Raw genomic sequence first — 22,056 nt, forward strand, 5'->3', positions numbered from 1 at the left:
GTTACACAATACATGTATGTTTTGTTCGATAAAGTTAATATTTATATCCAAAAATCTCATTTTACATTGGCGTGTTATGTTCAGTAGTTCCAAAACATGTAGTGATTTTGCAGAGAGCCACATCAATTCACAGAAATACTCATAATAACCATTGATAATAGATACAACTATTATATATGGAACTTTAGATAAACTTCTCCTTAATGCAACCGCTGTGTCAGATTTAAAAAAAACTTTTACGGAAAAAGCATAATCTGAGTATGGCGCTCAAGCCAAACAGATATCCACCATGTTGGAGTCAACATTAGTCAGAAATAGCATTATAAATATTCACTTACCTTTGATGATCTTCATCAGAATGCACTCCCAGGAATCCCAGTTCCACAATGAATGTTTGATTTGTTCGATAAAGTTCATAATTTATGTCCAAACACCTCCTTTTGTTCGCGCGTTTAGTAAACAAATTGAAACTCACGAGGAGCGGGCAATTCCAGAGGAAATGTTGGACGAAAATTCAAAAAAGTTATATTACTGGTCGTAGAAACATATCAAACGATGTATAGAATCAATCTTTAGGATGTTTTTTATCATAAATGTTCAATAATGTCCCAACCGGAGAATTCCATTGTCTGTAGAAAAGCAATGGAACGAGAGGTAACTTTCTCATGACCGCGCGTCACGAGGCCGTGGCTCTCTGCCAGACCTCTGACTCATTCCCCTCTCATTCAGCCCCCCTTCATAGTAGAAGCATCAAATAACGTTCTAAAGACTGTTGACATCTAGTGGAAGCCTTAGGAAGTGCAAGATTACCAATATCCCACTGTATCTTCAATAGGGGATGAGTTGAAAAACTACAAGCCTCAGATTTCCCACTTCCTGTTTGGATTTTTTCTCAGGTTTTTGCCTGCCATATGAGTTCTGTTATACTCACATACATCATTCAAACAGTTTTAGAAATGTCAGTGCTTTCTATCCAATACTACTAATAATATGCATATATTAGCATCTGGGACTGAGTAGGAGGCAGTTTACTCTGGGCACGCTTTTCATCCAAAAGTGAAAATGTTGCCCCCTAGCCCAAACAGGTTTTAACTTCCAGTGTATTGAGAGCGACTATATCACAGTGCTACATCATACTGGCCGGATTTCTGCCTGCTTGAAAGCCAATAACTCAGATACACATGAAAACATGAAATGACACAGTGACTGGATAGAACATCACTCAGAGATACACAAAAAGCAATATAACATTCAAAATGGGTGAACCTTTCCTTTAAGGATAGATGTAGGAATGTATTTATTTTACTGTACCTTTTTTCCTTTCTTTTCGTTTGTTTCCATGTGATTCTGATGTGATTCCATCCATGTGAAAGAGAGAGAACATACAGATAAAGAGAGTCAAACAAGAATAGGGGGATGCAGATGCAGGACATTACAGCTTAAAACACTCCACCCCTGGCACAAGATGTATGCCACTTCTGATCAGTTCTCAAAGCTATGTATTTACGGTTTTCCATCTCATCTTTCCCCTAGTCTGGATTGCAGAATTACAGATAACCCATGAGTCATATAATAGTGCAGAAGCATGTGGAGTAAATGATTGGAGTTAGTTTGAGGATGTTTGTGGCTAACACAAGCTGAACCCAAATGCTATGAAAAGAATCAGCATGCTATTGACCTGAATTCAATAAACTCAACAAATATGATTTTAAAATAGTCAGTTCATGAAATTAGAGGGCTTCGTTTTGAGAGGACACACAGTATGTCTAACCCTTGTAGATGTATCAAGATAATATCTCGGGACATATACAGATTTTCTCATTTTGGACATTTTGTGAATGCACAAAAGTTTGTAATTCCCACTTTAAAATGTTTCTCTTTAATAAGTGATATAAAATCTGGAACACATTAAGAGTGAAACATCTGAAATGCCAAACCCTTTGTGAAAAGTCTAGAGCAGGAGGTGGTCTGGGAGTAATTATCATTTAAAGACTCAGGAATTTTACTGATTTGAGGAAAATGTCTCTGAAGGTCGTTTTCATTGTTTATACTGCTGTATGTTGCAGTAGCTTTGGCTATGTCAAACAACACAAACAGAGAGTTTGAGTTGACCATTGCTTGAGAAGCTTCTCTCCCAAATGTTGACATGGAATGAAAAGCAGCTAAGAGCATTGTGTGTTGCATGAGTCATAAGAACAACTTTTAAGAAAGCAAAACTGGGGAAATCTCACATTCCAAAAGTTACATAAATATTTATTTCAGAGATGTTAAAAAATCCCAATCACTGTGTCCATGAAAGCCATGAGGGCCCTGAGCTGAAACACTTGTTATCAGTGAGAGATGGTGTGGCGCTGTGCCCACTGCTGTGCTCTGTGCTCTATTTGGACCCATTTCTTTGTATAAAGTGTGTTAGGGTTTCCTGAAAACAACTTCCTTAACCACAGCTTTCTGCCAGGTACTACAAGCATGGGACTTGCTGAGCACAATGTAATTAAAGTCAGGACTCCAAAAACAACAAGACTTGGATATTACTGGACCCGAGTCAGAGTCTGGGATGGACATTGAAAGTAAAATTCCCTGTAATGAGTGCACAGCACATGTCATTTATTTGAGTTGAATTGCATGAATGGACCCATCCAAAGCGCTACAATTATACAATTGGAAAATAATATCCTAACATCCTTGTTCCACTCAATAAACAACATCTGTACAGCAAAAAAAGTGAAAATACGTAAGAAGACTGTCAATCACACTGTAAGACCTGTGATATGCACTTTTATATGTCTGTTTGAATTGGCTTAGAAGTTGTTTTTTCAATAAATGTCATCATTTTGCTGTTTTAATTACCATTGTTTCTTAATGTTTTCTGGTTGTCTTCTCACGCAACATATATATTTTTCTCAAAACATAAGAGATCAAAAGTAAGAAGAACAATTTGCTTAAGACGCTAGATTAAATGTTGTATTTATTCCAGATGACTTTCATTTCAAATGAGTTAAATAGTTTCTTTGATGTGCAAAGTAAACATGTATTGCATGGCTAACTATGGATCTGAATGGCGAACAACTTTACATTGAAGATGGAAAGATGAGTCTGAGAGCACATGAAACAGACTCCAAAACATTCCAATTCACTGGATCTTCCTTTGTTTTGTCAATGTGCATACAGGACCAACTGTGCTAAAATGTGAAAGACTTTACATGCAGGAACTATATTGTATAAACAAGATAGAAGTGCTCCTCAAATTAAAGGAAACTGTCCACCTACAACAACACCCACTCACTAATCAATCTGTCTAAAACCCTAGCAGAAAATCTTGGAATCTGTCATAGCCAGAAAACAGCCAAAGGGAGCATTACTCATTAAACAACTTACTAATCGGTTGGATAAGTGATAACAACACTTTTCACTTTGTTTTCATTGGCAGACGTCTAGGAACAGACTGTTTTACCGGAAAGAAGAATTGAAAGCTAGATGTAGGATCTTAAATTTGATCACTCTTTCGTTGCGGAAGGCTTCTTAAGTTTGTAATTTCCACTTTAAAATGTCATACTTGATTTGCCCTAACGCAAAATGTATCAACCCCTAAGAAAAATGTCAATTTATTATAATACACATAATATTTCACATTTCCTGTTGCTGCAGGATTATTTTTCTGCTGTAGCAATCTGGCTCAAATTAAGATCTCTCATCTGTAATAGATCAAAATGCCTTCAGCAAACTCTGCATACAGATAGTTTGGAAAACAAACTCCATGTCGCTTAATCATCAATCAGATATAAGATTCAAAAGATTAGAAAAGAATAAGACTTATTTGTACTTTGTATTTTTATATAATTACCAAAGCATCCATGTCCATATGTTAAAAATAACAAAATTATTGATATTTTCACTGAGGAGTTCTGTGTATTTACACATTGTAATGTGTGTATAATATATGAGTTAACACTCCTTTGCTCTGTTTGGATGAAACATGCAATGGTTGGAGAGTGAGACAGAATCATTGAAATCTCCATTTCTGACTTAACCGAATAAACACTTGTCTAAGATAGTTATGATGACATTGCGCCTTGAACAAATCCAGTTTGACAAGAGATTTGTACAGATATAACAAACATTTAAACACACTCTCCCCTCCATCCCAAGTGTGTCTGCTTACTCTCATGGTCGTACTGTATCAGTCAACATGGACAGCTTTGTTACCAGTAGATAGATAGTTACGGTAATGCATAAGCCCTTCTACTCTGCAGCCATAAGTATGTTTTATGTTCAGGTTGTCAGTCACAAAATGTTGGCACCAAAGGTCAGCATGTCCACAGCCTTGGACACACCCTGCCTGCCTTGACAATAGACGAGAGGTACATGTTGATGGGGAAACCGTGGTCATTTCTCCATCATACATTTTCCCCAGCAACAAGCATATTCTTGTTGAGTGAAAATAAGAACATGATGACAAAAAAAAAAAAAAATATATATATATATATATATATATACAGTGGGGCAAAAAAGTATTTAGTCAGCCACCAATTGTGCAAGTTCTCCCACTTAAAAAGATGAGAGAGGCCTGTAATTTTCATCATAGGTACACTTCAACTATGACAGACAAAATGAGAAAAAGAAATCCAGACAATCACATTGTAGGATTTTTAATGCATTTATTTGCAAATTATGGTGGAAAATAAGTATTTGGTCACCTACAAACAAGCAAGATTTCTGGCTCTCACAGACCTGTAACTTCTTCTTTAAGAGGCTCCTCTGTCCTCCACTCGTTACCTGTATTAATGGCACCTGTTTGAACTTATTATCAGTATAAAAGACACCTGTCCACAACCTCAAACAGTCACACTCCAAACTCCACCATGGCCAAGACCAAAGAGCTGTCAAAGGACACCAGAAACAAAATTGTAGACCTGCACCAGGCTGGGAAGACTGAATCTGCAATAGGTAAGCAGCTTGGTTTGAAGAAATCGACTGTGGGAGCAATTATTAGGAAATGGAAGACATACAAGACCACTGATAATCTCCCTCGATCTTGGGCTCCACACAAATTCTCACCCCGTGGGGTCAAAATGATCACAAGAACGGTGAGCAAAAATCCCAGAACCACACGGGGGGACCTAGTGAATGATCTTCAGTAACACACTACGCCTCCAGGGACTCAAATCCTGCAGTGCCAGACATGTCCACCTGCTTAAGCCAGTACATGTCCAGGCCCGTCTGAAGTTTGCTAGAGAGCATTTGGATGATCCAGATGAAGATTGGGAGAATGTCAAATGGTCAGATGAACTTTTTGGTAAAAACTCAACTCGTCGTGTTTGGAAGACAAAAATGCTGAGTTGCATCCAAAGAACACCATACCTACTGTGAAGCATGGGGGTGGAAACATCATGCTTTGGGGCTGTTTTTCTGCAAAGGGACCAGGACGACTGATCCGTGTAAAGGGAAGAATCCTTCTATCAGCAAGGGCATTGAAGATGAAACGTGGCTCGGTCTTTCAGCATGACAATGATCCCAAACACACCGCCCGGGCAACGAAGGAGTGGCTTCGTAAGAAGCATTTCAAGGTCCTGGAGTGGCCTAGCCAGTCTCCAGATCTCAACCCCATAGAAAATCTTTGGAGGGAGTTGAAAGTCTGTGTTGCCCAGCAACAGCCCCAAAACATCACTGCTCTAGAGGAGATCTGCATGGAGGAATGGGCCAAAATACCAGCAACAGTGTGTGAAAACCTTGTGAAGACTTACAGAAAACGTTTGACCTCTGTCATTGCCAACAAAGGGTATATAACAAAGTATTGAGATAAACTTTTGTTATTGACTAAATACTTATTTTCCACCATAATTTGCAAATAAATTCATTAAAAATCCTACAATGTGATTGTCTGGATTTTTTTCTCATTTTGTCTGTCATAGTTGAAGTGTGCCTATGATGAAAATTACAGGCCTCTCATCTTTTTAAGTGGGAGAACTTGCACAATTGGTGGCTGACTAAATACTTTTTTGCCCCACTGTATATATACAGTGGGGCAAAAAAGTATTTAGTCAGCCACCAATTGTGCAAATATATATATATTATTGTCACATACACCAGACATATTTTTACAGGGTCAGCCATAGTAGCACTGCACCCCTTAAGCAAATTAGGGTTAAATGCCTTGCTCAAGGGTACATCAACAGAGTTTTCACCTTGTCGGCTCCTGTATTCAAACCAGTGACCTTTCGGTTACTGGCCCAATGCTCTAACCACTCATTCCAACTAGCAAGGTCAGTCCTCCTCCCACCCAGGTCCTGGCCCAGATGAGCTCCATTACACACACACACACCACACACACACACACACACACACACACACACACACACACACACACACACACACACACACACACACACACACACACACACACACACACACACACACACACACACACACACACACACACACACACACAATGCTCATTACTCAGCTGTTTTTACAAGAGGTGTCCCCACTTAGGCACATGGCTCAGCACAGCCTCCAGAGGTGCACCAGGAATTTAATGGTTGGGGATATGGTTAATAAATACTGGTAAATGTTTTATGGAGAGGCAGGGGAACAGAACAACAACAAGAGAGAACAAGGCTGTCCCCAGTGTGACACAGCTCTAACAGCCATACACTCTTGATAATTGATTTCTGAAAATAATCCCCCATATTCCATCTATAAACAGATTGTGACAAAAAAAAGTGGTACAATGCTTTAATGAATGGAACAAATTAGCATCAAAGAGGACCAACATTGAAAACACATTTTCACAACACGTACTACAAAAACACATCTGCTGTGAAATGGCTTGCAAAGGCAAACTGCATATTTATGAAGGCAAAGTGCATCTGACATGAAAGAGAAATTATTATTTTGGCAAATGCTTCAGTACCAGCTCCTTTGGCTTGATAGTGCATGGGGCCCATTTAAGTCCTCTCACAGGGCCAGCTGATATACTTCCATCATTAACACATCCAGTCATGGCTCAACAGCTGAGGACTGTTGTATCCCACACTTTAGTGTTAACTGTTAACAGTCAAAAGATTACAGATGGTCCCTCGGTCGGTCTACCATTTGGAATCAATACAAAACATTTGCACTGGGGTAACCTCTGTTATTTTGGATACATGTGACAAACACTGTTCTACATAGCACTGTGCACAGTCTGGCATATGTCAGACATCAAGTCATACTGCCGAAAGCATACTTAGCTATGATGTTTGTTAGCATGTGTTAAACAAACAAATTGCAATACATTCAATTATAGATACATACCAGTCTCTCTGTCATTCAATCACTTTGTCATTAGTGAATTGAAATCTAGCAGTGAGGGAACAGAATCCAGATATTATGGCGATCAAACGGAGAACATAGAGGGAGTCAATGTGTGAAAACACTCAGTGTGTCAAACACTTTGGGTTGGGAGTGTTCATTCCTGCTCAAAGCCACTTCTGCAAAATAGCCTAATTAAAAACAAGGATACTTAATCTCTTGTATTGGCTAGAACTTAGAGAAAACATTTCTGCTTTGTTTCTTCTGTACTAACTGAAAGTACATACATGCACTACCACATGGCAACATGCCTATTACCCCCAAAAATCTAATAAAAAAGGCACAACACAAACCTAAAATATCTGACTGTCAAGAAGCCCTCACCAGTTGTCCAAATGGAATAGGATCTGCTTTGTGTAACCTCATACTGCATCGGTCCTGCACAGTGCAGCTCTAACCCCTGAGCGCAGACTGTGATTCATGGCAGGGGATTATAATACATGCTCTTTTTTTCTTTTAATCAAAATAAAAGGACAGACCTGCCAAGAAGCAGGTGGGGGAAATTGTTAACATGCATTCCTTAGGCCTGAGAATGTCGCTATTTGCTTTAAAGCTCAGCCTTAATTGAATAAGCTTGTAATGTCGAGCTAAACTCACATATCCATTTTCTAATTCAACCATACTCAGCTTGTTCGATAACATCATTTGTCTTTTTAGCTAATTTGGAAAGACCTTTAGACCGGGGCTGCTTGGTCTTTAAAAGTAATGGACAAGAAATGTTTAAATCAAATTGAATTATAAAAACAAACAGCTGTTATTCTAGAGCCAATGGTCACATCTGAAAATTTGCTCTCCTCTCTCCTGCTCTACTTGAAGGGGAAAAACATCATTATATAATCCAGTGAGCTGGTGCTCCCAGTCCTGCCAAAGGCCTTCTCATGTTATGCTGTCTGAGAAGAGGAGTGGCCCAGGGGAACCTAACACAAGCAGAGAGAGGATGGGTGGGGGTAACAAGAAGATGAGCCAATTGGCCAATCTGTCGTCTCTCTGGCTAATTTGATTTAAAAAGAGTGAAGTTAGCCAGCAGCTTCATTGTTGCAATTTGAACAAGTCTCACAGTAGGAGGCCGGATCAGTTGCGACCCATTAACAAGCAGTATTGAAATGACACTGCCTTAGTTCCTTGAATACCTTTAAAGATATGTCGTTGTAATTGACCTTTGTGGATTTGTGAGGCACGATATGTACTCCGCACATGATATATTGTATGTGCAGCAGTCTTATGGCTCGGGAGTAGAAGCTGTTAAGGAGCCTTTTGGACCTAGACTTAGTGCTCCGGTACTGCTTGACGTGCGGTAACAGAGACAACAGTCTATGACTTTTGAGCCTATATCTGACACCGCCTAGTATACTCCAGGCTGCATCACATCCGGCCATGATTGGAAGTCTCATAGGGCTGCGCACAATAGGCCCAGCGTCGCCCGGGGTAGGCCGTCATTGTAAATAAGAATTTGTTCTTAACTGGCTTGCCTAGTTAAATGAAGGTTCAATAAAATAAATAAAATATAGATCTTGGATGGCAGGAAGCTTGACCCCAGTGATGTACTGGGCTGCATGCACTACCCCCTGTAGCGCATTATGGTCGGATGCTGAGCAATTGCCATACCAGGCGGTGATGCAACAGGTCAGGATGCTATGAGGATTATGAGGATCTGGGCATCCATGCCAAATCTTTTCAGTCTCCTGAGGGGGAAAAGGCTCTTCACAACTTTGATGGTGTTTTTGGACCATGATAGTTTGTTGGTGATGTGGACACCAAGGAACTTAAAACTCTCAACCCGCTCCACTACAGCCCAGTCGATGTGAATGGGGGCGTGTTCGGCCTTCATTTTCATGTAGTCCACGATCATCTCCTTTGTCTTGCTCTGGTTGAGGGAGAGGTTGTTGTCAGTCTCTGACCTCCCTATAGGCTGTCTCATCACTGTCGGTGATCAGGCCTACCACCGTTGTGTCGTCAGCAAACTTAATGATGATGTTGGAGTTGTGCTTGATTACACAGTCGTGGGTGAAAAGGGAGAAAGGAGGGGACTAAGCACGCACCCCTGAAGGGCCCCCGTGTTGAGGATCAGTGTGGCAGATGTGTTGTTGCCTACCCTTACCACCTGGGGGCAGCCCGTCAGGAAGACCAGAATCCAGTTGCAGAGGGAGGTGTTTAGTCCCAGGGTCCTTAGCTTAATGTTGAGCTTTGTGGGCACTATGGTGTTGAATGCTGAGCTGTGGTCAATGAACAGCATTCTCACATAGGTGCTCCTTTTGTCCAGGTGGGAAAGGCCAGTGTAGAGTGCAATTGAGACTGCATCATCTGTGGATCTGTTGGGGCAGTATGCGAATTGGAGTGGGTCTAGGGTTTCCGCGAAGATGGTGTTGATTTGAGCCATGACCAACCTTTCAAAGCACTTCACGGCTACCAATGTGAGGGCTATGGGGCGGTAGTCATTTAGACAGGTTACATTCACTTTCTTGGGCACAGGGACTGTGGTGGTCTGCTTGAAACATGTAGGTATTACAGACTCGGTCAGGGAGAGGTTGAAAATGTCAGACACTTGCCAGTTGGTCCACCCATGCTCTGAGTACACGTCCTGGTAATCCGTCTGGCCCCGCAGCCTTGTGAATGTTGACCTCTTTAAAGGTCTTGCTCACATCAGCTACGGAGAGCGTGATCACACAGTCTTCCAGAACAGCTGGTGCTCTTGTGCATGATTCAGTGTTGCTTGCCTCAAAGTGAGCATAAAGGCATTTAACCCGTCTGGTAGGCCTGCGTCACTGGGCAGCTCGAAGCTGGGGTTCCGATGAGCGTCAAAGCCGGTGTAGTAGGATTCAATCTTAGTCCTGAACAGACGCTTTGCCTGTTTGATGGTTTGTCTGAGGGCATAGAGGGATTTCTTATAAGCGGCCGGAGTAGTGTCTAGCCTTTAGCGCGATGCGGATGTTGCCTGTAATCCATGGCTTCTGTTTGGGATATGTACATACGGTCACTGTGGGGATGAAGTCGTCGGCGCACTTATTGACGAAGCCGGTGACTGAGGTGGTATGCTCCTCAATGCCATTGGATGAATCCCGGAACATATTCTCATCTGTGTTAGCAAAACAGTCCTGTAGCGTTTCATCCGCGTCATCTGAACACTTCCGTATTGAGAGAGTCACTGATACTTCCTGCTTTAGTTTTTACTTGTAAGGAGGAATCAGGAGGATAGAATTATGGTACATTTAAAAAAAATAGAGGGCGAGAGAGAGCTTTGGACGTGTCTTTATGTGTGGATTAAAGGTGGTCTAGATTTTTTTCTCCTTTGGTTGCACATGTGACATGCTGGTAGAAATGAGGTAAAACAGATTTAAGTTTGCCTGCATTGAAGTCCCCGGCCACTATGAGTGCCACTTCTGGATGAACATTTTGTTGTTTGCTTATGGCCTTATACAGCTTGTTGAGTGCTGTCTTAGTGCCAGATTCAGTTTGTTGTGGTAAATAGAAGGCTATGAAAAATATAGATGAAAACTCTTTTGGGAGATAGTGTGGTCTACAGCTTATCATGAGGTACTCTACCTCAGGTGAGCAATACCTCGAGACTACCTTAATAGGGCCCATGAGTGGTTCAGCAGTCTAATGCACTGCATCTCAATGCTAGAGGCGTCACTACAGATCCTGGTTCGATTCCAGGCTGTATCACAACCGGCCATGAATGGGAGTCCCACAGGGCGGCGCACAATTGGCCCAGCTTCGTCCAGGTTTGGGTTTGGCCAGGGTAAGCTGTCATTGTAAATAAGAATTTGTTCTTAACTGAATTGCCTAGTTAAATAAAGCGCACCAGCTGTTATTGACAAACAGACACACACCCCCACCCCTCGTTTTACCAGACGTAGCTGTTCTGTCCTGCCGATGCACGGAAAACCAAACAAATGTATATTTTCCATGTCGTCGTTCAGCCACGACTCGGTGAAACATAAGATACTACAGTTTTTAATGTCTCGTTGGTAGGATAGTCTTGAACTGAGCTCATCCAGTGATTGCACGTTGGCTAATAGAATGGATACTAGAGGCGGGTTACACACTCACTGACAAATTCTCACAAGGCACCCTGATCTCCGCCCCCTGTATTTCATTATTTTCTTCATGCTAATGAAAAGGATTTGGGTCTTGTCTGAGAGCAACATTGTATCCTTTGTGTCCATCTCATTAAATAAAAAATATTTGTCCAGTTCGAGGTGAGTAATCTCTGTTCTGATATCCAGAAGCTCTTTTCGGTCATAAGAGACGGTAGCGTCAACATTATGTACAAAATAAATGAGAAACAATGTGAAAAAACACACAAAATAGCACAATTGGTTAAAGAGCCCGTAAAACGGCAGCCATCCCCTCCGGTACCATTCTTCCATATAACAGTAGAACTATGACTGCACCAAAACAGACAAAAAATTATTTGACATAATAAGCCTCTGATTTAGTAAGGCTGCAGTCTTTCCCCTTAGATCCATGAAACTCTGTACCTGTCCGTGTTTAAAGATATCCCCTATAAAACTGACAAATCCATTTTGCGGTGAGACAGAGAAGAGGCATATCCAGGGTACGAAGCATACAGTGCCTTGCGAAAGTATTCGGCCCCCTTGAACTTTGCGACCTTTTGCCACATTTCAGGCTTCAAATATAAAGATATAAAACTGTATTTTTTTGTGAAGAATCAACAACAAGTGGGACACAATCATGAAGTGGAACGACATTTATTGGATATTTCAAACTGTTTTAACAAATCAAAAACTGAAAAATTCAGCGTGCAAAATTATTCAGCCCCTTTACTTTCAATGCAGCAAACTCTCTCCAGAAGTTCAGTGAGGATCTCTGAATGATCCAATGTTGACCTAAATGACTAATGATGATAAATACAATCCACCTGTGTGTAATCAAGTCTCCGTATAAATGCACCTGCACTGTGATAGTCTCAGAGGTCCGTTAAAAGCGCAGAGAGCATCATGAAGAACAAGGAACACACCAGGCAGGTCCGAGATACTGTTGTGAAGAAGTTTAAAGCCGGATTTGGATACAAAAAGATTTCTCAAGCTTTAAACATCCCAAGTAGCACTGTGCAAGCGATAATATTGAAATGGAAGGAGTATCATACCACTGCAAATCTACCAAGACCTGGCTGTCCCTCTAAACTTTCAGCTCATACAAGGAGAAGACTGATCAGAGATGCAGCCAAGAGACCCATGATCACTCTGGATGAACTGCAGAGATCTACAGCTGAGGTGGGAGACTCTGTCCATAGGACAACAATCAAACAAATATATTGCACAAATCTGGCTTTTATGGAAGAGTGGCAAGAAGAAAGCCATTTCTTAAAGATATCCATAAAAAGTGTCGTTTAAAGTTTGCCACAAGCCACCTGGGAGGCACACCAAACATGTGGAAGAAGGTGCTCTGGTCAGATGAAACCAAAATTGAACTTTTTGGCAACAATGCAAAACGTTATGTTTGGCGTAAAAGCAACACAGCTGAACACACCATCCCCACTGTCAAACATAGTGGTGGCAGCATCATGGTTTGGGCCTGCTTTTCTTCAGCAGGGACAGGGAAGATGGTTAAAATTGATGGGAAGATGGATGGAGCCAAATACAGGACCATTCTGGAAGAAAACCTGATGGAGTCTGCAAAAGACCTGAGACTGGGACGGAGATTTGTCTTCCAACAAGACAATGATCCAAAACATGAAGCAAAATCTACAATGGAATGGTTCAAAAATAAACATATCCAGGTGTTAGAATGGCCAAGTCAAAGTCCAGACCTGAATCCAATCAAGAATCTGTGGAAAGAACTGAAAACTGCTGTTCACAAATGCTCTCCATCCAACCTCACTGAGCTCGAGCTGTTTTGCAAGGAGGAATGGGAAAAAAATTCAGTCTCTCGATGTGCAAAACTGATAGAGACATACCCCAAGCGACTTACAGCTGTAATCGCAGCAAAAGGTGGCGCTACAAAGTATTAACTTAAGGGGGCTGAATAATTTTGCACGCCCAATTTGTCCGTTTTTGATTTGTTAAAAAAGTTTGAAATATCCAATAAATGTCGTTCCACTTCATGATTGTGTCCCACTTGTTGTTGATTCTTCACAAAAAAATACAGTTTTATATCTTTATGTTTGAAGCCTGAAATGTGGCAAAAGGTCGCAAAGTTCAAGGGGGCCGAATACTTTCGCAAGGCACTGTATGTAGGGCTAACAAACTCTGAAGACTCACATATGTATGTATACACATGTCATTCTGATAGTCCCCATGCTGAGTGTTCCAGTTTACACTATGGCACACAGAGCATACAAGGACAAGGCTTTCATGACTCACTCTCACAATCCATTTCCAATATAACCACAAACTCTACACTCCAGAAAGAATGAATAAATACCTTGGAATAAAAATTCTGTTCAACTGGATTAGATTCGAGTGTGAAGCAAAGACAGATGGGTTTTGCGGTGTGAACACATCTCTGTGAATAAATTCAGTGACATATGTAGGTGATAAGAAGGAGGAACTTCATGACAGGTGAACATAAAGCTCTTCCTTTCAACAGCAGCAGTCATCTGTGTCAGGGCATGTCTCGCAGCGATCCCACTTCTACCGGTTACAACACTGACCCCGTACTCTTTGACAGATGAAAAATCCCAATCATTTTGTGCTTGTAAAGATTAACGCCACCCTCAATACATTGTTAAATCTCCCCAGGGAGGAAGTACAGAAGGAGTAGGTTCCCTCCCTTCCTCCTACATTGTCTCCTAAACCCAAGGTGGTAGAGATCAAAACAGATAAGGTGTCACAGAAGGTTTGTTCACCGCACAAGCGTATCGTCTGGTTCTAAGGCAGGCGGAAGTGCCCTAAGCCTGAGCAGTGTGATAATACACGAACCGTCTAGTGTATTTTCAGTCCAGTGAAAATATTCATTTGCAGTTGCTGTTGCCCTCCATATTGCCTATTCTTGTCACATTCTTTTGGGGGCTCTTTTGGAGAGGCCTTTCCTTCCATATAGTACCTGTTCCCTTTCCAATACTTTTTCTTTGGATGTTTGTAGGGGAGTCACTCTTCAATGCTGATCTTGGGAATGCGTGTAGTTCAAAACCAGGCAGGCATTTCTGAGGCAGCCAAAGACCCGGTAATTTCTGGGCTCTGCCAACACCTCTCTTGCAATACTCTGTGCTCTGGCACACTTCACATGGCATGCAGCACCTTTGTGCTTGTGTGGATCTTTATCACCAGTGGAAACCTTTCCTGGCACCAATCTAACATACTACTTTCTAACTCCTAATATCCTATTCCCTAATTGTTCTTGGTGACTGACACCTCATCAGTGACCATCAGGGGAGATCCTCAGCATTACAGGAAAGAGTCACCCATTTTTATGTTATATATACACTGAACAAAAATATAATTACAACATGCAAGAATGTCAAATATATATGATCCCACAGGTGAAGAAGCCGGATGTGTAGGGCCTAGGCTGGTGTGGTTACACGTGGTCTGCAGTTGTGAGGCCAGTTGGACGTACTGCCAAATTCTCTAAAACAACATTGGAGGCAGCTTATGGTAAGAAATTAACATTAAATTATCTGGAAACAGCTCTGGTGGACATTCCTGCAGTCAGCATGCCAATTGCACGCTCCCTCAAAACTTGAGACATCCGTGGCATTGTGTTGTGTGACAAAACTGCACATTTTAAAGTGGTGCACCTGTGTAATAATCATGCTGTTTAATCAACTTCTTGATATGCCACATCTGTCAGGTGGATGGATTATCTTGGCAAAGGAGAAATATTCACTATCAGTAATGTAAACAAATTTGTGCACACAATTTGATAGAAATAAGCTATGGAACATTTGTGGGATTTTTTATTTCAGCTCATGAAACATGGGACCTTTACATGTTGCATTTATATTTTTGTTCAGTGTAGTTTTTGTGCATCTCTTATATGCATATTTTATCTCAGAGATAAGATAAAAAATACAGTAACATTCAAAATGGGTGAATCTTTCCTTTAAGCCAAAAGAGCAGCTCTCCAGCTGGGATCACAGCACCACTTCTTCCCTACAGTACCTCTCCAATGAAAACACTGGACCTGCACCATATTTACATGTAAATACATCCTCAGAGCAGAAAGCAGCAGCGTCCAAAACACATGTCAATCATCTCCTCAGCCTCCCCTGACTGGAGGTAATCCGAGGAAAGGAACAATGCCTCACCAGATCCTGATTCTGGCAGGATCATACCAACCTTATTGTGTGAAGCTGAAATATGTAGACTCACTTCAACTGATATCTAAGCAGCAGCAGTAGCCCACAATGGAAAGAGAGAGCGAGGGAGAGAGAGAGACTTAAACCCTCTAATGACAGAGCGCCCAAACAAATTACTGCATTGTAAATGTTCCAATGCAATGCATGTCAGGCTTTGAACTGAATACCACATCAAAAATCCAGTGCTCGCTCCTTTCAAACCAAGAAATCAGGAGAACAGCCGCAAAAATGTAATTACTTATGTTCTGGTTTTATACCAACAACATAGAAGTGGGGAACAGCGTCTCCCTCCCAAAGTGCATAGATCCAGCCTCTGTAAATGCAACTAAACGGCCCGCCCAGTGAAGGAAAGGCGCCTTGTGTAATTTTTTAAACAGGAGAAAGAGTGACATGTACTCTGAATGACCTAAAATTATAAACCCAATTGTGATGATCGTCCAAATAATCTCTTTCACAACCTAAAGACATGCCATATATAAGTAACCAGACATTTGAAACACTTTAAGGGTTTATGAGAATGCACATTAATTTATTGAATGTAATATGTGTTTAGCCATGTCCTTCAGTACTGCCGATGTTTGCCTGTAATGAGAGAGAAATGCATGTTAGAGTTCACGCCAACATTAATTTGGTTTTGGATGCGCCAGCCATTTGTTTGCAGTGCTGTGTTACTCAGTCTTAGTATGCTTCAAGTGCACATGTTTTGGTGATGTAATCGCTAGGTTAAAGGTAAAAAATTGTTTGCAAACATACTGGTAATCCTCGTTGAATGAAGAGGTGAATCCTTTGTTCCTGCTGCATCAGGAGGTGTCTCAAACACAGCTGTGTTCAGGAGCGCTACTTATCCTGTGTTACTGAGATCTGTAATGTGGTTGAATTCGAAGGGAGGACAAATGTTACCCTGCTTTATGCAGGGTCCTACACCATTGACTGAAGTGTGAATATATTTAGTAATATATTGATTATTGTCAGAATATGTTTATTGTTAATTCATGCCTGTATTTGAACATGCTTTCGACATGCTTTCGGGACCAAGGATTTCGACTCTGTCAATCACATTATCCTTATCGACAGACTCAACAGCCTTGGTTTCTCAAATGACTGCCTCGCCTGGTTCACCAACTACTTCGCAAACAGAGTTCAGTGTGTCAAATCGGAGAGCCTGTTGTCCGGATCTCTGGCAGTCTCTATGGGGGTACCACAGGGTTCAATTCTCGGGCCAACTCTTTTCTCTGCATATATCAATGATGTTGCTCTTGCTACGAGTGATTCCCTGATCCACCTCTACGCAGACGACACCATTCTGTATACATCTGGCTCTTCTTTGGACACTGTGCTAACTATCCTCCAAACAAGCTTCAACGCCATACTACACTCCTTCCGTGGCCTCCAACTGTTCTTAAACGCTAGTAAAACCAAATGCATGCTTTTCAACCTTTTCGCTGCCCACACCCGCCCGCCCGACTAGCATGACTACTCTGGACAGTTCTGACTTAGAATATGTGGACAACTACAAATACCTAGGTGTTTAGCTAGACTGTAAACTCTCCTTCCAGACTCATATTAAACATCTCCAATCAAAAATTAAATCTAGAATCGGCTTCCTATTTCGCAACAAAGCCTCCTTCACTCACGCCGCCAAACATACCTTCGTAAAACTGACTATCCTACCGATCCTCAACTTCGGCGATGTCATTTACAAAATAGCTTCCAATACTCTACTCAGCAATCTGGATGCAGTCTATCACAGTGCCATCCGTTTTGTCACCAAAGCCCCTTATACCACCCACCACTGCGACCTGTATGCTCAAGTCGGCTGGCCCTCGCTACATATTCGTCGCCAGACCCACTGGCTCCAGGTCATCTATAAGTCTATGCTAGGAAAGCTCACTGGTCACGATAACAACACGCGTTCCAGCAGGTATATCTCACTGGTCGTCCCCAAAGCCAACACCTCCTTTGGCCGCCTTTCCTTCCAGTTCTCTGCTGCCAATGACTGGAATGAATTGCAAAAATCACTGAAGCTGGAGACTTATATTTCCCTCACTAACATTAAACATCAGCTATCTGAGCAGCTAACCGATCGCTGCAGCTGTACATAGCCCATCTGTAAATAGCCCAACCAATCTACCTACCTCATCCCCATATTGTTTTTATTTACTTTTCTGCTCTTTTGCACACCAGTATTTCTACTTGCACATCATCATCTGCTCATCTATCACTCCAGTGTTAATTTGCTAAACTGTAATTACCTAGATACTATGGCCTATTTATTGCCTTACCTCCTCAAGCCATTTGCATACACTGTATAAAGACTTTCTTTTTTTCTATTGTGTTATTGACTGTACACTTGTTTATTCCATGTGTACCTCCGTGTTGTTGTTTGTGTCGCAATGCTTTGCTTTATCTTGGCCAGGTCGCAGTTGTAAATGGGAACTTGTTCTCAACTAGCTTACCTGGTTAAATAAAGGTGAAATAAAACAATAAAAATGCTAATTGATGATTGGTTAATAATGGTACGGTCCGTAGTGAAGGTTCCAGGTAGGCTATTTCAGCCTTGTAATTTCTGTCTAGGCCAGGCAAGGGACTGGTTGTGGACGGGTATTATTAAGGTCGGAGTTGTTTGAGTGCAAATGTTTTGGGAGTTATCCCCAGTTTATGTTCCTGTTGCAACTTCCATCTTTGTTACTTTCTTTTGTAAATAGTTGTAAAGTTTTTGGTGGCTTATTTTCCTGTTTGCTAGTAAAAGCCTCACCCGGGAAAGAAAAGTAAAGAACTGCTGTTGCCTCCTCACTGTAAAATCCTACCGCATGGTCTCTCACTCATCTTGGTATAGTAGGTCTACTATTGAAATACATAAATTAAGCTGTCAACTGTGTCAGAAATTCATAGGTTTCAGATTTCTTCCAAATGTTTTCAGGTTTTCGCTCTCACCATTTTTAAAAAATAGAAAAGCAACATAATTGGATATTCTATGTCCAAATCAGGAAATGTAGATTTTTGAGTGTAGTTACCCTTTAATTCAAGTGCACAGGCACTAGCACTGTTGTTGGTTAGTGGTGTTTCTGTATTGCACATGAGATGGAGTTTGCAAAACCAATGTCCACTGGATTGATGCAAATAATCAGGATATCTTTCTGCCAGGTAGGCATAGGCTACTTTATAGCTAGTTAACATTTAATTGAGAAGGATTTTGGGAAAGCCTTTCCATCTAGGCTACCAGAAGACGATAGGCCGATCATTAGCATCACTATATTTTTCCTGTTCCTTAATTGTTTGAAACCTGGATGTTTTACTTCATATTATGAGGCATGTCTTACCTTTGTTCAAAATAGCCACACCAAAAACTGAACATTGAAATAAATATTTTATAAACAGTTCCTCATATGCAGTCTCCTGTTCTCTTGGCTTTCAAATCAACTTTCTTTCAATGTCTAGGAGGTCAAAGGCATTATGCTAGTCATATGTGGCTTGTTCTATCATAATCAGTCACATTGACCCCTAAACACATTTGAAGATATATACACTGTTGGAAAGAGGAGATTTTAAGCTTCAAAACAATGTATAATTTGAGTATTAACTGTTCCAATAGAGCGCAGCATAGCTAGTTACAACGGAGGTCTCCCTGATGAACTATTTAAAGAAAACCACCCTCAAAGTTTGTAGAAGACTTATATTGTTATTTAACATCACTTGAAACTGGCTGGCTACTAATTTAACAGTTTGACAAGAAAATATGCTAGCTAGCTGGTTAATATGATTAAAATGAGTTTGTGGGTATGCTAGCCAGCTAAACAGCTAGTTAGCTAGCTTGTCAGTAGACTAGGCTGTTAGCTAGCCATTGACTCGTTTTGATAGATGGTTGTTCTTATCATGTTACATTTAAACGTGTACTTAATCTATGATTTAGGAAATTTAAATTAATTAGCTTGGCTAGAAAACATGTTCTAGTGAATTCTCTTTTAGGCCTACCACTGTGTGAAATGTGAAGAAATAATAGTTGATCAACATTTTATGCTAAACATTATGATATATATCATCAGCCTTCTTAATTGATAAGGCTTAAAACTCCACTACACTACTTTGATACGCATCAGTGGGGATTAAGAAGTGAATATACGCCATGTACACTGAAATGAAACAGGGTTACGGTGTATACCTGCATATAGTTTCCACTATACCACTGCCCACCATGAACCATACAGCATACTGGGTTCAGGCCTGCTCTATCCCTGCTGTCTTGAGTCTTTTACCTGGAGGTAAAACTTTGACGTACACCCATCCGTCCAGTCATTTAACAAATTAGAACATGAAAGTTTAAGGCATTCTTTGAATGTAATGAAATTGTTGTTCCAAGAAAGAATCCATACCTGAATCAAGTCGTTTATTCTGCTGGCTCCTTTTGGTGCGATGGACAGCATTGTCTCTGTCTTCTTTGAGGTGAGAGCTTTCGTCACTGTTCCCCAGAGGCAACCTATTCTGTTGGTCAGTGAAGGATACAAGGAAAAGTGTTATAAAATTGAAATAGAACTGTTGTTTGCATTGGAGTCTTTATCATTTCAACTAGCAAGTCATGAGAACTTGCATAAAATATACGAAACGTGTTCATATTATCTCATAACATTCATGGAAATCACAGGCAATGTGTGCAAAAGAAGTAAAAGTTTATTTCAAATCAGGACGGATTAGATTTGTCTGTTTTTTTGGTGTTTGTTGACACAGGATTGAATTACTTGGCTTTGTTCACTTTGAGTATTTATGAGACCTGCACTTATGGAACATAAATTAGACCAAACTGCAACGCGATAAGCAGAGTTCCTCTCCACAGATACTAAGAAGAGGGGATAGGAAGAATGGGAGAGGGAGAAAGTGTGCAAAAGATGAACATTTCAGATGCATGCCCAACTCCAGGGGAAACCATGTGAAAACATGATTCCATTGACGGAAGGCATTAGGCTTGGGTACAAGATGCAGAAAACCAAACCCAGGCAGTCTCTGTCTGTTGGATAGTAGACAATCCTATGTTGAGCTCATAACGCTGCCCTTGGCAGAGCAGGCCGCTCGTTGCCGAAGATCCTACTTGAGATGTGGTATTGATTACTCATTGAAAATAGCACATTTTATGACAATAGAAAGCAGCAGCCATCAATTCCAAAAGTCCACCAATAAATGTTACTCTTGACTGGGTTTAAACATGGGTTGTCTGCATTCCACAAGATTGTTAGACTGCTTATATAAAGCCTGGGTGAACAGTTATAGTGAGTTTTGCCCCAATACATTACAGGACAATAATAGCTCATTTTCACTAGTTCCGTATTCCATAAACATGTCTTCAAACTACTGTTTCAAAAGCCCTACATAAATGAGTGACGCTGATTAAGGCAATAACGTACATGTGCAAGAGAGACTAGGGCTTGCCAAACGTGAACAATGAGCATTACCCATCCGTCACATGACTCCCAGCCAAAAGTTTCATTTTATGGCCCCTCTGCATTCCTTTGGGGTGATAGTCCCCTTCCACCAACTATCATTAAAATCTTCAGAGTTGAGTCTCATATGCTGGTGTACGCGTGTCAGCGTTTATAGAGTAGTCTCAGTTCTATATGGATATTGCACTGATATTAGGGTACTTACTACCTACATGACATACTTTACTCTAAAACATTGGAGTTCAGGACAGGAATGTTACACGAGAACTGTAACCAATGGACTACATTCCTTGTACCTCAAATACAATGTAACAACAATGGATTTATTCAGCAGTACTGAGGATGTACGGTCATACTGTAGCTGAGTGATACCAACAACAGGCATGCTTCTGTGGATGCTTTGCTCGCTGCATGCCGGCTTAAAAATGCTAGAGTTTGTGCTTAACTCTGCACCTGGCCAACATTAAAACCGGGCAGGACAATAAAGGGTGAAAGCAGTGCTGGGAGTTTATTTTGTTTATCAGCGGGGCCTTTGATATCCCAGCCAGCCCGTAAAGGGAGAGGACAGCCAAAACTTTAGTTACCCTGACAGGCACTCATTATAGTCTGTAGAGCCTGAGACAAGACCTATGAACCGCAGCTTTGTGTCAACTTGACTCTCACCAAGTACTTTTCCATTGAGGTATTATAACAACCAAATAGATGTAGTTTATACAGTATGCTGTTGCTTACCTTTATGATACAAATGCTATCTACATTACAAAAAGTTATAAATATGAAGAGTAAATGTGTACCTTACAATCTAACAAGAGGCTTCCATCCAATTATTACAGAGGAGATCCTCAGTCCCAAAAAAATGACAAGTATGGGATGACAAACACTATGATGTAATCTCATTTGATTCACCCCAACAGAAGATCACTACATCCTGACAATTACTGAGCATGTCAATCAAATATATGCTGAATGAAACAAGATATCTGCAAACACAGCCTATGGCGAAAAAGAACACAA

The 22,056-nt window shown here is 41.0% G+C and overlaps 1 protein-coding gene across 1 annotated transcript in view; it reads right to left on the minus strand.

Annotated features, from left to right (window-relative positions):
• Positions 1–22,056, minus strand: part of LOC139422954 (ectodysplasin-A-like) — a 67,995-nt gene that overhangs the window by 5,617 nt on the left and 40,322 nt on the right. The window contains exons 2-3 of the mRNA XM_071174468.1: positions 19,984–20,092; positions 1,312–1,347 (exon numbers count right to left, since the gene is read on the minus strand). Of these exons, the coding sequence (XP_071030569.1) occupies positions 1,312–1,347; positions 19,984–20,092 (145 nt within the window). The remainder of the gene's footprint in view (positions 1–1,311; positions 1,348–19,983; positions 20,093–22,056) is intronic.

This window comes from Oncorhynchus clarkii, chromosome 12, assembly GCF_045791955.1.
Source record: "Oncorhynchus clarkii lewisi isolate Uvic-CL-2024 chromosome 12, UVic_Ocla_1.0, whole genome shotgun sequence".
NCBI classification, from domain to species: Eukaryota; Metazoa; Chordata; class Actinopteri; order Salmoniformes; family Salmonidae; genus Oncorhynchus; species Oncorhynchus clarkii.